Source organism: Calliopsis andreniformis, unplaced genomic scaffold (genome assembly GCF_051401765.1).
Source record: "Calliopsis andreniformis isolate RMS-2024a unplaced genomic scaffold, iyCalAndr_principal scaffold0022, whole genome shotgun sequence".
Taxonomy (NCBI): Eukaryota; Metazoa; Arthropoda; class Insecta; order Hymenoptera; family Andrenidae; genus Calliopsis; species Calliopsis andreniformis.
In genome coordinates this window covers 155,741-171,265 of record NW_027480432.1, presented here as the reverse complement: position 1 = coordinate 171,265, position 15,525 = coordinate 155,741, and the positions used below count along the sequence as shown (strand labels likewise).

General features: G+C 46.1%; 1 protein-coding gene and 1 non-coding gene across 2 annotated transcripts; both read left to right on the top strand.

The window, feature by feature from the left end:
- The first annotated feature begins 604 nt into the window (after window positions 1–604).
- Window positions 605–677, top strand: Trnak-cuu (transfer RNA lysine (anticodon CUU)). Its single transcript has one exon. It is a non-coding gene; the product is annotated as a tRNA-Lys (tRNA).
- Window positions 678–3,299: 2,622 nt separating this feature from the next.
- Window positions 3,300–14,057, top strand: LOC143187227 (uncharacterized). Its single transcript, XM_076391318.1, has 9 exons — window positions 3,300–3,582; window positions 9,438–9,880; window positions 10,324–10,755; window positions 10,881–11,281; window positions 11,493–12,122; window positions 12,235–12,586; window positions 12,662–13,497; window positions 13,587–13,756; window positions 13,819–14,057. The coding sequence occupies exons 2-9, from the start codon at window positions 9,731–9,733 to the stop codon at window positions 14,055–14,057; spliced, it is 3,210 nt and encodes a 1,069-aa protein (XP_076247433.1). The 5' UTR covers window positions 3,300–3,582; window positions 9,438–9,730.
- Window positions 14,058–15,525: the final 1,468 nt, after the last annotated feature.

Sequence of the window (15,525 nt, the reverse complement as noted above, 5' to 3'; positions counted from 1 at the left end):
TACGGAAATTACCTTAAAAGTTTTTATCCTTTACGACGCGGTACGGAAACTAAATCGAGAATATGGAACTGATATAGTATAGCAATTACCGCTTTTCTAAGAAAGTATTAAAATTATGTTTCTCACTGAAATCGCAAATAGCGGATGATATACGTGTACATATGTATATACAGTGTACCGAAAATGATTTCTACATTACGACATATTACGTACTACTTAGGTTATGTTAATAACCAGCAATGTCAAATGCGCGGTTTGAAAATGCTTTTTGTTCTCGTATGTGCACTACATCAAATTTGTGCTATGTACCTACATCAAATATGTACCTACATCAAATTTTACTAACAATAGTTTCGTTTGATACACATTCATTATAAATTATCTGTGACTAGTAATGTAAAAGACGCGACAGTAAATATAAAGTCATGCATGAAAATAAATACTGCGAAATGTTTTCGATCTTTAAAGAAATTGAAGACTTTTTCATCAATTTTTACACGATATCGGCAATGATTACTTCGGTAAAAATAATATTTTTGTGGTTAAATTGAATATTCGTTCGAAATTCGCGATTTCACAATAACGTAAAAAAGAGAAATCGTTAGCCCGACTAGCTCAGTCGGTAGAGCATGAGACTCTTAATCTCAGGGTCGTGGGTTCGAGCCCCACGTTGGGCGACTTTACTTTTTTTCATTCACGCATGCATAATATATGTATGTATTATTTTATTTTATCTATCGTTTCAATAGGTTTTCTCTTTTGTCGAGTATTCAGAGATTACACAATACTTCCGTTTCACTTCAACAAAAAGGTATGAATGGAATATTTAACAATTGTAAACATCATTGTAATGATTAAACGCCGCGTTTAGCAGCACATAAGGAACGATCGTGTTACATGATTTCTTGGCACATATGATCTTTGTTGACGTGTTTGATTAATTAAATGGCACTTGTGCCGTTGAATTCAAAGGACGCGCAAAGTCGGCACGAGGTCCTTCCAGCTTTCATGGTGAATTACGCTACGATGCTCGTTTCAACGAATTAGACTGGTTTGTCGAGATTGCACATTGCACACGCGCTACCTACATGAAAGGAAGGAACTCACGCATGACTACTCGAAAGAAAAGAAAGAATGCCGTTGGAAGCTGCGTTCGGTTGTAGAAATCTCGAAATCCGTTCGAGGGTGCTGGTTGCGAGCGAGTAAGAGTGTAAGGGACGTTTGCGAAAGCTTTGCAAAAGGCTCATTACCCCTTTTTGTTGCGGCACAAATAGTTGAACCTTGCCGAATGTTCCAGTAAAATTAATTAGCCAGTTTTTCGTGAAGCAAACGGCGCTTAAGGCTAGACATGTACTAGCAACTTTGACAGGAGAATTTTCGAAGTTGTACGGAGGAGAAATACATTATTTCTTAAAAGAGAGGTGCAGCAATTAAAACTCACTAAAAGCCGTTTTCTTCGTTCCGGCACGATCAGCCAAACACGACGAAAGAAACGCACACATGAATCGGATGTTACGCTGTGTTAACGAGCCATGAAACGAATCGCGCCTTCTTCCTAAGAAGGAACACCGTTAGTATACTGTACACCATAGAGTACTCGGTGCCCTTGTCAGTCGTCACACATAGCAGCTGGTAGCAAGCAAATGTTTTTCAAACGGAAAAAAAGGACAGTCCACCGATTATTTCTGCCTTTGTTAACTAATTTCATTCAAATGTATCCGATGAATCACTTAACGGGAGCAAATTAAAAAAAAACAATAGAGTCACAGAAACTTTGTACGTATAGTACAACTACGATTTCGACATGTGATCGATAACTAAGCCGATTTTTCGAGCAGTCATTTCGGAAGCTTTGGCAACGAAACGTATCTACATGATTACAAGGTTCAATAAATTGTCGCATTACAGAAGAGCTTAATTGAATCACGAACCTTTGGTTTCGTTCACTTTCGTTTCTTATCGGATGAACCGCTTAGAGTAGCTGAAGTTATTCGAAATATTCGATCGATTAGCGAAGACGATAGGCAAACGACGCTGCTGGTGAATTGATGATGAAAAAATGTGAGAAATGTTCTGGTCAGAAGTCCTCGATCTAGGTTGACTGGAAGCTGCGGTAGAATTGCTAAGGCAAATAAAAGGAATCCGCGAACGTCATAAAATTGATATTTATCCTGGCAGATATCCAGAGTTGAAACGATGCCAACCCAGCTTCGAATAATGCTACGTCCTCGGCAGAAGATACCTACGTAATTATCGTTTTCACGGAGTCACGGTGTTTTTTTTTACCTCAATTTTCCTTCAGCAGCATGGAGAGATTAAAGAAGGCTCGCGAACCGAGGTCGAGCGAAATTGACTCGGCGTCAAAAGGCAGACACTCGAATGTGCCCGAATGGGAAAGTCGAGCATGCAAATGCGGAAAACCCACAGGGCATTCGTAAAGGCGATCGATAATTTTTCGTTTTGTTCGCGCCACAACCCCCGACAGGTATTCATTTGAAAGCGTCGAGGCCGAAAGTTCGAATATGTTTGTACCGTCCGGTCCGCTCGTCGAGTATCAGAATACACGAACGGAGAACGTCGCTCGAAAAAAAATGTGAAAAAGAAGAATTGTAATAAGAATGCTATGCAAGAAGTTTTCATACGTCTCGTGGACTTGAGTATAGCCTTATCGGTGACAAGAACTATCGTAGAAGAAAATAAGGGGTGTAAGGTAGGTAGAACTCGTCTATGTTCCCAGTAACGCTCGTTGAAGAGGAAGAGAATTCTCTGAAGTTCCCTCGATTGGATCTGGGTACCTTACGTTGGCGAAGGGTGTCCCCGTTTAACTACCCTTGCAGGAACGTAGCCAGGATTATCGGCCCTTTGGTGCGATTTCGATTCATACTTTTCTATTTCCTAGAATTATTTACCAATAAGTAAAGTCAGCTTTCGGGCAATCGCGCTTATTAGATTTACAGTTGATCACTTTCGGTGAGCAATGGGAGAGCAGTTGTCGCATGTCAAAATGTACATACGTCTCCGTCACGCGAACGTGAGGGCAAAAATCCATTAATTGGAGACAGGTTTGTTTCTGGACTATGGGTACGGCTGGTCGCGGTATATCGTATCGGCCGGAAATAGAAGAGAAAGAACGAGAATAGAGGGGTCGATTTGAGAAGGAGTAGTGGCGGAGGGGGCACAGAGGCTGTGAGAGAAGGTAGTGGCGCCTCATCTTTCTACGGCCCTGCAACGTGTCCGCCCAATAAGGGTGCGTAGTCGACACTGTCGACAACGTTCAGTCTCGGTCGAGCATTCGATCGGGTAAGAGCTTTCGTAACTTGTTCGCTTTTTCGTCGATCGTATCTAGTTCTATCGTTACCTCGTGTACTCTCGCCGGCTACAGATTACAACGTATCCACGGTGCCGCTCCTTTTCTTTCTACTCGATCATCTAGATCTACCGTGTTTTCATATGAACTAGTGCGATAATTGAAAGAACGCCGACGATTTGTCGGTGGGGTGCGTCGTGTTCGAAATACTCGAGTCCCGACCTCCGCGAGGAGAACCCGAAACCGATGGGGGATGACGTCCGATGGAAACCGAGGTAAACGAAAAATTCCATCATGTACCTACATGTACACACTATACGCATACGTTTTTAGTTTGACGACCTGTTAAGAGTTTGTCCACGCGTCTTACGTGTATATATGTTCTTGAAAAATTATGTAAAGAATATTGTGTTTATATAAACACAATATAAATAGAATATAAATAGATCAACTACGCAAGGAGTAAAGTTAGAGTTACGTACCGTGGAAAAATCAAATTTTCCATTATTCACGAAGAAATCATACGAATTTGCAGGAGGGGATATATCGAGGTGGTTGATGCGTCGCACTTCCGTCTTCCGTCACCGGACACCCCTTTAAAAAGTTTCGAGAGACACGCTTCCCTGTATGCTTTACTTGTTTTTCACGCATAAGAGCGGAGTTATATCACACGAATATAAGTAATTAATTCGTGACACATTTGAACTCGTAAAAATGTAACGAATGAAGATTGAATGGCAAACGAAAAATCATTAACAAGATCGTAAGATTGACCTATCGTCCTATCATCCGGCGTGTGTCTGGTACGAAAGAATCGAACTGACGCATTTTTAGGCGAGGGTGCAAGGCAGTGCGCAATGTCGTTTACCCGCGGAAGTATCACGCGCTAGGGTGGCATTTGTGTGAACAGAAACAGGGAAAGAGAGCAAAGGGACAGGGAAGCAAGGGAGTAATGTAGTAGCTACAAAGCGCGCTAGCCTACTTCGAGCTCCTCTCGAGGGAAGTTAAACGATCAATCCTAAGTACCGTATCTTGTCGTCACCCTACGAAAACCAGTCGTCGTAAATTAGACTCTTCGTTGAAATCTTTTACACCTTTTGCTAATGACGCGTTCCTGACTGTTCGAAACGACCAGCCCTTTGCTTGAATAGAAGCTGGGTGGTAAAAAGCCATGAGGATCGCGAGGCGTCCGTGGTTGTCGCAACGTGACGACGGAAAGAGGTGCGGATTCAGCGAAACCCTCCGGCGAGAGTCCTGAACACGGGAAACCTGTACAGTTGTCGCGGCTCACTTTGTTCCGAGGAGACTCGTCCAGGCTGCGAAAAGCTCGAAGGGAGCAAAATGGAAGCTAAAACGAGAGGCTTCCACGAGTTCTCCGTTCGAAGTCGAGTGCGCCGACAGAAACGTTTGTCTTCTCATCCTTTTTATCTTTCCATCGTTGCTTGCTTCTTCCTCCTCGTTCTCCCATTCCGTCTCCTGCGAGAATACTGACAGCGTGAGTAGGCAGTATGAATAGAGACATTAGATCGTATACTTTTCGCATATCACAAACTAAATGATTAATTTGTCATGTAAATTCGCAGAATAAAAGTTTGATCAATACTTGTGTTCTCTCTTCTAGAGAGAGCTTCGAAAGATTTTGCTTGCAGAGGAGGAGGAGGAGGAGGAATGTAAGATATGGACCGATAACGTGATTCTCGCGAAACCCAGCGATTCGTCGAAGAGAAGTAGATGGAAGGCACGTTCAGGCTGGTTCTCGCGAAAGAATGCGGCCCATCGTCTTGACGTCGCACGTAATGCGACTCGTCTACTCGTTTATTCTCGGGATCGATATTGCGATTACGATTGCGATCGCGATCGCAGCTGCAATTGACCCCACTCGGTCGTCCATTTGTCAGGAACGTTGGCTTCGTCGCGGTGGGCGGCGGGCGGCGGGCGGCGGGCGGCGGGCGGCACCGTTGAATTTTGACAGCTTTCCTTAAAAGGAAGCTGGCTTTATTCGTACCGGCAATTACGGCAAACGCGATTCGTTGCGCGTCCCAAAAGAACCGAGCAATTCGATTATTTTGCACACAACGATGGACGTCGAGGGTAACTCATTCGAATTAGTCGTTCCGTAAGAGGGTGCGCCGACAGCTCGACAGAGGGGATGCCTTTCGTAGCTTCCCTCAACCTGTTCTGATTAATGTTTCATTTAAAGTCACAATCCGGTCTTCCGTTCGGTAGTTGCACGCATTTACGCAGGATGGTATTTTCTGTACTTCGACTCTAACAAATCATTTGCTAATATATTCCAGTGATTTATTCATGTATCAAAAAATGACCACTGAAGCACTGTGTAGAAAAACAGAAGAAGGGGAGTCGTCGGAAAAAGAACCTGATAGGCGTAATCTCTATATCGCGGATCGAATTCGAAGAAGGTGTGTCCAATGGTTGAATCGGTCGATTGGAGACGTTAGAACAGCGACGATCCCCTATGGTGATGGAAGTTGGCGGAGATTCTGGCGAATGGCCAAACGATCCAAATGCTTTAGCGCGCTTCGAGTGTTCGCATCGATGCGGCGGAGGATTCTTCGTATCAACTTCTCGCAAAACTTTCTTCATTTCGGCTTCTCCAGGAACACCGGAGTCGTTGGAAATAAACGCGATGATACGACTCTCCTTGGCATCTGCCGACGTTTTAAAGAGCCATTTCAATCTTTCACGAGACTCGATGCGGTGAAAAACGCTGCGCGATCGAAACTCGAATCGAATAGAAAAAACTGTCCCGTTTGCCAGGAGTAGGATACGACAAGACTGAGTGTTATACTTGGAAACCGTGCCGAGGACAAGGTCGTTATCATTAATTGCTGCCGCTTCATCGCGAGAACCTCGAACCTTGACGAGAAAAATAAAGAAAAAAAAAAGAAAAAAAGAAAAAAAAAAGGAAAAAAACGATAGGCACGTTGTTAAAAAAATGTTTACGCGATAATTGTTTTAACTGTTTACCTTGACCCGATCACCGATTATCTATCGTTCGAGTTTTGTACAAAAATAGTTCGTTACAGACGATTCGTCTCGAGAGATCGTTTCTCGCGTCGTTTCTCTTCGGTGGAGAAACTACTTACTTTTCTGTTCCCTCGGGCGTACCGGACAGAAGCGAATCCCTAAAGCCCATCAAATCTTGCATCGAGTAGATCCATATCTGGTCCTCTCGCCCAAGTGGAAAGCAGTTGCTCTTGAATTTTTAAAGAAGCTGCTGTTTCTCCTCGATAATGCTAGCAGAGCGTGAAAATGTTGCGCATTCGTAGCAGATAAACGTCGTAGAGGCGAGTCTCCTTATCGTTTGGCCAACAGCTGACCAAACTAACGACAAATCACGCTCCCTTTCTCCTATAGCACGATAACGCTGCTGCTTTCGTTGTTTCGTTCCCTACCGATTCGTTTACCGTCGATTTGCGATTTCGATTCATCTGCATGATTCGTACACGAAAGGGTGAAGACGCCAACTATCACGCGAAGTCCTTCTCGTCCTCGATGCTCGCTGTAATCCTCTGAATTCCAAGGTAAATCTGTGCTCGCGAATAATCCCTTGATAGAAAACGTATTACCGTATGAAACAGCGGCGGGAGTATTCCTATCGTCTTACAGAGTTGCCGATGAAACGAATCCCTGCGTGCTTTCGTTCGAATCGGCATACAGATCGAAACGGTCCAATTAGCTGAGATCAATATACTAGTGACCGCATAACCGTCGAATTTCAGAACGAAAGAATCGTCACTCTGTCGTGCAAGAAATGGTGATTCCTAACGGGCATTTCGCTGTTTCATTCAAAGATGAGAATAGAAACGCAAGTGTTACTAGTAGGGTCCGGTGGGTCGAGACAGTCAATTGCCAAGCAAAAGATCGCAAGTTCCACTCGTTGAATCGCTTAGCCAGATCTTCTCTGGAGATTACAACCGAAGGCGGAACCATTTGGAAAAATATAGGAGAAACGAGGAAGAGCAGCAGCGAAGAGGTTCCTGGGGGAGGAAATGGAAAGAAGCGTGTCTGAATGCGGGATGGATCCTGGCTAACGGTTTGCTAGCCTCGAAAAGATCGACGGACGGGTTTCGCGATCATTTTCGCGATCATTTTCGCGTCGTATCGATCGAATCGTCCTGTAGATCCAAGGGTTGCCTAGGGGCGAGAGCTCGGAGAGTTGCCATGACGACCACCGTTGCCCCGCCACGGCAAACCAGCGGTGCTCAATCGAACCCTTTCCTCTCGCATCCCCACTCCCTCACCGAGCTTTTCCTCCCCCGTAGTTGTGCCGCACCCTCCTTCTCCTGCTTTTTCTCTGCTCCGCCGTCCCACCCTCCGTTCCGAGGCCGAGGTCGAGGCCTCCGACCTCGTGAACAAAATACAGCGAGAGGGTATTTTTCGCTTTAAGATGCACCGCACCTCCGGAAAGGTCGTGCGACACCGTTTGCCAAATCTTAGCGCCGTCACAACGTTTCTTCGTCGCTCGCTCGTTCTCGCGCTCACCCGCAAGCGACCTCAACGGAGATCAAAGTCCACCTTAACAAGTCGAACCAGGCAATTGTTAATTGCCCTACTCCGACGACTTCCGAAAAAGGGTCCTTGGAATTAACTGGTATTTGAAATTTCCTCCATCGTCTGCATCGATCCGGGAGGGAAATGCAAACGAATTTAGACTCGAGCTTGCCCTTCCCTTTCTCGTAAAATACGTACCTATTCTACTCGATAGAAAGGGATCATCGGGCCGTGTACGCGAGGCAAGATAAGCTACGCGTGTATTTGAAATTTGTGCCTTCGAAGTTGAGCCGTTTGTAAGCGTAGGTCAGTGCACTGCAGGATGTTTCAGGGCAAGGGAGTGAGTCGACGGATCGCGACAGAGGAAAAGCGAAAGTCGTGCATGATCGAAAACACATCGAGCGTGAAGAGAATGCTCCGGCGCGTCCGAGTCCACCGAATCGATACTGGCTCGCAAACGAGATACGCGAGCAAATTAACGAGGATGAACGCGGCTGCAGAGCCGAGTGGTCCGCATCGAACGGGAGGAAATGTGGTTGGATCTCTTTCTCTCGAGCGTTTCAATGTTTTCTGGCCCTGCAATCGTTCTACCATTACTCAGAATCGCGATTACAGTTGGCATTACCACCATTTCAATTATCCCTTTTCTCTAGTACAACGAAATTTATCGCACTTATTCCTGGGAACCATTTGTCGATCGGTTTTTCTTTCGCTTCAATTTCGCTTCAATTTCGCGTTGAACGCGAACGATAACGATGTACTCATTTATTATTAATTGCGCTCTTCGTGGAATCGCATTGAACGTCGGTCTTTGTCGATGCGACGCGATGCTTTGAACTCTGTGCCACTCCATTAACGCGAACAGCGACTCTTTTGCAAGAATGGGAAACGTGACGAACGTGACAGGTTGTAAGGAGTTAGTGTCGAGTGAGTTTTCGTTACGCAGGGATAAACGAACGATATGATTTTGAATGGAAATTGATGAAGAAAATTGAAAGTAGACTTTATTGTATTCTTCTTCGTCACTACAAACTTGCAATCTCTCTTTTTCTTTTTCTTCTTACTTTACTTCTTTTTTTCTTCTCTTTGCCGGTCACCAGTATCTGCGCGCTTACAGACCGGGTACAATGAGTGGCGGGCGAACTAACAATAGAGAAGGCGAGAACACGATAGTTTCGACCTCGTCATCTTTTTTCCTTTCAGCGATTTTCAACAATTATGGCCAAGTCTTTTGTCCCGTTGCAAGAACGCAATGTCTCCTTCCAACTCTTGGCTCTCTTCGCCACGATAATCTCTACCCTAAAGCAGCTTTCTCGCGTGTTCCCCTCTTTATCGCGCAACTCACGCAATTGCTTCACTGTAAATAATACTTAATACTACGTCCCGTACATACGAGGAACAGGGTCGATCGGTCTCTTTTTGCGATGAAACGCAACGAGAACCCTCATCACCCGATGAGAACGGCTATTTCCGGAATCGTTGTATCTTCGAGGACGATTCCTGGTGACTCCGTACAACCAAAGTAGTCCTTTCCAAACATAGACAAGCGTGAATCAGACGTGCCTCCGTATTTAGCCGCGATTTTAAGGATGCGTTTTCTATTCTTTTTTTCCAGATCCGTTGACTTGCGCGTTCGAAGAACGGTGGCAAGAGATGCGACGAGTCGCATTTTCGTTCGATAATTGGCCGAGAAGCGACGTAGACGCGATCTAGTCCGGAAGCACCTAATCCGTTTCGGTGAAGGGATTGTGATCGACGCAATAATTTCGGACGTATCGCGTTATGGACGCATCGTGGCGGTACGATCGTGGAACGTGATCAAAGTTGCTGGGAGGGCGGGTGGAGAGCATTTCATTGAACCAGGTATTTTCGAGGTGGCGCTGCTCTGTTGGCCGAATTACGTGCAACATGTTTGGGACGAAATTGCGCACGTGGATGGAGGCGCATATCGTGCGATCGAAAAAGAAGAAGGAGAGGAAAAAGGGAGAGAAAGGATTCGACTCGAACTGCAACTCACCCAGAAGCTCTAGCGCCAACAGGTCTCCGGCGTTGCACCAAGTGAGTATGAACACATGAACATTACCTCGTTCTAACGTTCGTCAACGTCTTTTATGATCCGCTCGACGAGGAGAATGAGAACTGAGAAGGGATAATGGGGTGAGTGGCGAACACAGCGCCGAGAGGGAGACGACCCTTAGAGAATTGGCCTCGTCGACGTGTTTCGTAGCTGATGAAAGTATGAAAGAGCCGCCCGCGACCGTGTCTTTCTCTACGTGCTTCTAGCTACCCAATTAGGCGATGGTTCTTCCACCAATTATTTTTCATTTCCACAATTGCGTACATTGCAATCCTCCGACATAGATATCGGTCTTTTCGTTTTGCGCTTCGCTTCAGATTTTTCTTCCTCCCTGCCTTCGACCCTCCTCTTCTCCATCTCTCAAGGGGTTCGTTTCACTCGCGTCGGTGCGACGCCTTAAAAGCAAAGACAACTCGATTTGCAGGTCCATCCGATCGACTCTCCGTCGAAGAACGTCGACGGGATTCGGTTGCATGGAAGAGATAGGTACGGCGGCGCGGGAAACAACGGGTCCGCGTCTGCGACTACGACCACGTCCTCGGCTACGTCCGCTGGTACTGGCAGCGTCAATCTTTCTTCACCTGAAAGCGCTTATAGCACTGGATACTCAACGGACGGCACATCGCCGGGGGCCAGCTTTCCGCCAGAGTATTACATCAACATCAGAACAGGAACCCACTACTTTCAAAACAGCGGTAACAACGGCAGACCAAAGAGGCCGACCGACGCGGTGGATTTCTCTGCCGCAGCTGCTCTCCTATCGGGACATGGAAATCTCGAATCCGCTGGCTCTCCCGCGAATATGACCAGAGAACACCAGCGCTTGCGAGACGTTAGAAGCAACGCTTCGAACAAGGCACGCACAATCATTTCCCTACCACAATTTCGTCTATCGCTTGCAGTCATTTCAAGACATTTCCGCTTTATACACTGTTCTACACTGTTGCGAGTACATAACCTCTGGCTCTGTTGAACGAGTAGATCGGCGAGCGTGCGGCAACTCGAGAATCGAAGGAACCGCAGGCCTACGTGCACGAGCAGCAGTACCAACGACGCATCGAATCCTTGTCCGCTGATTCGTCGAGAAGCAACCTAGCTGCTTCCGTTCCTTCCGCCATACCTCCGCCATTGGTTTCACCCGCGGTGCAATCGCCTCGGGAGAGATCCCGCATCCGAACGAATCCGTGGCTGTCGGCCAACTCGTCAACCTCGAGCACCGCGGGCTTCAAGTCAAGATTGAACTTGGACGACACTAGCAGCAGCTCAGGACTCAAGCTGACGGAATCCTCCGGAAGCGCCAGCGACGTGAACGCAAACAGTAGTCGAGGAGGACGCGCCAGAAACGAGTATAAACAGGAGAGCCTCAGCGCGGGAAGAAGCCCGTTAGTAGAACCTACCGTTCTTCCCCTCTTTGCCAGATTCCGGTTCGTTACGGTCCAATTCCTTCTATGTATCGTTCAAACGATATCGTTTTTCCGAAAACGTTTCTAACATTCTCAACTCTTGCAAAAGAAAGAAATTCCCTAATAATCGGGTAATCCGTTCAAGCGGTGTATACATATCTTCTTCACCGTCATTTTTCTTTCCTCCTAGAATAAATCAGAACTGGAGAATCGCCTCGGGTATGGAAATCCGGTCAAAAATGGCTTTATCCATTCAACGACGTAGCAGCAGCAGCAACAGTAGCACTACCAACAGCACCAGCAGCAGTAACAATAGCACCAGCAGCGGCAGTAGTAGCAACATCAGCGATGTTAGTGGTCGTAGCCATGGGCCAGAGAACGGAAACAACAACGATATCGATAATGGCAACGGTTCGTCTGCATCATCGGTGACGCGCAGCGGCGTAGCGTCGTCCGAAGACGACATCACTCTCAACGAAATGATGGGGAAATTCGATGAGAGTTACGTGTACGAGAAAGAAACGGATATTCTGTCCGATAGTGATCCAACCGATTGCGAAGACTACATAGATTCGCTATCCGACGCGGATGCTACTCGGGATGTTGTCAACGAGAACGTTTCTAGGGAGAATGACGACTTCGATTACATCGACAATGGTTCCTTTCTCGACCTCGACAATCTCGACTGTTCTGCTCGTTTCCCTAACACTGGTCATTGCACCTATTTTGCATTTACCAGCGAACTTGCTCGTCGCAGCAGCAGGCTGCGCGAATCGTTGATGAAACGTAGGTGTAAAGAGGATGCGACAGCGTTTCAGAGGTAAGGTATTTTTACTTTTTCTCCTGGACTAAACGAAAGTTCTAGGCGTATTCTTAAGAGTATAGATCACCAAGCTCGCTCTAACGTGGATGATCCGTGTGTCTGTTCGCAGAACGGCCAGTACGAAAAACAGCGGCAAGAGACAAAGTGGACGGCAGAAGAAGCCGGAGGAGAAGCAGCAGAGTGAGAAACGCAAAAGAAGGGTGTCTCAACGGCGCAAGCCAAATTTGGAGAAATGCAACGACGAAACTGCGAATTTGAACCGCGTACTGGTCGAAAGAATGCTGTTGAAAAACTCTGGATTCAATCAAGGTAGCAGGAGCGTTGGCGGCACCCCTATATGCTTGCGTCGTAAGAAACACGATCTGAACAAGAATTTGTCGCCGATCAAGCTGAACGATAATCGGTCGATCATCCAACCGACTATCGTCGACAGCGATATGGTTAAGAGACGATCCAATTCGGTAAGGAAATTTCTTATGCTGCAATAGCTGTTCGAATAGTGAATGTAACCGCAGTTTCTGTTTTCTCGTTACAAGATAAGCTACGTGAACGGTAACATCGTGAGACGGCGAATAACGGGTAACACCTACATGACTACGTTCGCTTCGGAGATCGCCCTGATCGAAGCCGACAAAGAAGCTGACAAGAAGTATCGCGAACTCATTCTCGAGGCGGAGAACATTTTAGTGGATATGCAAAAGAGTCAAAATAATATGCCAATCGTACCATCGCCTTCTCGCAAGCTTCACAACGGTTTAGCGAATAAGCGCGTCGAACTGATCAAAAACACCGAGCTGAACATCGAGCTGGCTTTGTCTAAGAGCAGAAACTCTCAACCCGAGTTGCAGAGCGGCAGTATCAGGGATCTCGAACACACCAGCCCCAAAAGACAGTTCGCGCAGCCTTGTTCTCCGGTTCGGCGATTTATGGAGAGGAACGGAACGACCACCAGCGGATTTCTCCCAAAAGAAACGTTCTATAGGCAAGAAGCGACACCGATCAAGTATTCGGTCGATTCTCCGCTTGCGACGAGGAAGACGCCACCTCAGCATTCGCCCAACAGAAGCCTTCTTCGCTGTTCTCGTCCCAGGCGAGACCATCCGGATAGCTGCGACAGCAATGGGCATGGAACAGCTACCACGAATTGTAACGGTGCTCTCCGATCGCCTGATCTTGGCGTGTCCTGTCAAACTTCTTTACAGAATAGAGTCCGCAGTGTCTTACCTCCGAAGAATTCCACCGCGGAATTCAATAACAGAAAGGATTTTCGCGGTTCGAGGTCGACAACCAAAGAGGAAGGAGTAACGTCGAGCTCGTCTGATTCGGAAGAAAGATGCGACGTTAGGAGAAGAGCACCTCTGATGATTTTCAGGTCAGTTTATTTACAGTTGAATTTCTACAATGCGATACTTTACGAACCTGACGAATCGAGCAAGACGATCGATTTTCGCAACGTCGTAGGTCGGTTGACATGGGACCTGTAAAGGAAGGCTCTTCCTACTGTCCGCAAAGCGAACCAGTTAAAAGGAAAGTGTACGCAGGTAGTACGACCTATGGTAGAATCCAGAAAACTTTGGGAGAACATATCGCTTTGAGGAACTCGGACGGCGATACCACCACTGACGATACCGGTAAGTCATTTTCACGGCAGGAGCTTTCGTCACGTCTAATTCTATTTTTACTACGCTCGCAGATGACTCGAGGAGATGTTTGAAGGAAAAAGTGGCTCAATTACGCCGAGAACGACTAGCCGCGGAAGCGAATATGAGCGCGAACGTTCAGGACTCGCAAATTTTCCAACAGCAAATCTCACAGTTACGAAGACAGATGCTGATGCAAACTATCGAAGGTCTGAAACGTAGTCTGGAGGACCAGTCCGCAACCTTGAAGCAAACTTGCTTCGAGCCGGTGATGACCGAGCAATTGCCCTAAAACGAGGACAACGAGAGAGAACTCGATCGCGATTGACGAACTTCGGGAGCGAGGAGATAACGTAGCGAGGAAAGAAAGAAAGCGAACTGATCGCGCACAGCTTCTCGAGCGTTACACTCGTATGCATAAGGTATACCGAATTATCGTGTGATGTTTTTCAAGTTGAACACACCGGAAAACAGCGGTGCGCGCACTATAGCCAAATTTCTACCTAACTCTCTAGAGGGGAAACGATATATTTTTCTGCCAATCTATATGGGAAATTAATCAAAATTAAGAGTACATATTTTCTGGGCATTGTTCTCGCGTTCTTCTTCAACGTGCAGAAATAATAACATTTTACTGCGAAAAATCTCTCGAGTGAGCTTTCGCTCTTATGTTACAATCGTTTCGGGACGGAGGAAGGGGAGGCAAACGAAAAAATGCTAGAAAACATACACGAAGCATTTGTTTCTCGTCTACCGCATCGCGATAGCTAACCTAACATCAAATTGATCACAATTGAAAATCGAAAATCTCTGTTTCGTTAACTAGGGTAACATTAATAACCGATCAAAATTACAAAACGAGAGCTATGAAGTAGTAAGAGAATAAAAAGTGCGTAGCTAGTGTACCTAGAGTGTAATGTCCTACTTGCACCGATAATTAGTCTTCGGTCGACGATGAAACGTGATTTTCGTTGTGCAGCCCTCGATTCGTTCCAACGCACGTACGCGTGAAAACTAGACGCGGCGTCGCGGCGTCGCGCTTATTGATACATATTACACACGTCATGTTCCTATTTCTACGTAACTCGTACACATGTATGTATATCCGAAGTCCGAAGGAAAACAAGCATAGATGTCGTCCTATGGGCGAAATCAGCATCCCCTCCTCTCCCCTGGCCGTTAAGTAGTATACCAAAAACCAAAGATTAGTCTAGCACGGTATTGTATAGAACCGTTTAGTTCAGGTCTGTCCGCGGCTGGGCGCGTGTGCTCAAGCTCAAACTCATTCCTCGTCTCTCACCTCTCACCATGAGTTCGTTTCTTACATTTATGTGTAGATCCATTCTCTCTGTAGAGAAGCACTAGCTCGATCATTCGTTTTACTAGAAATGGTGGGGGACTATACAACGTCAAGGGTCCCATTTGCGGATTGGCCTGGTTTAGTCGATCTAAATCACTAAATAGCTACGCATTCGTAATGTTAGATAATCTATGATTAGAATCTGCTACTGGTCTTTTCAGTTTTGTAGCGAACCGTACCTCGGACAGTTAGAGTGTTCACTTTTCCCTTGCCCTTCGCTCTTTCTTCCTCATTTCGCTATTTTCATTTTTTACAAATATTCCAATAGGATAAATCAGAAATTTTCCTACAAGATTTTCGAGTTTAAGGGACGATTCCAACCATATTTCCTTTCTTTACATTCAACTCTGACCAGAAAGGTACCAGACACACGGTACAGAAGTACATGTAAATTGTATGT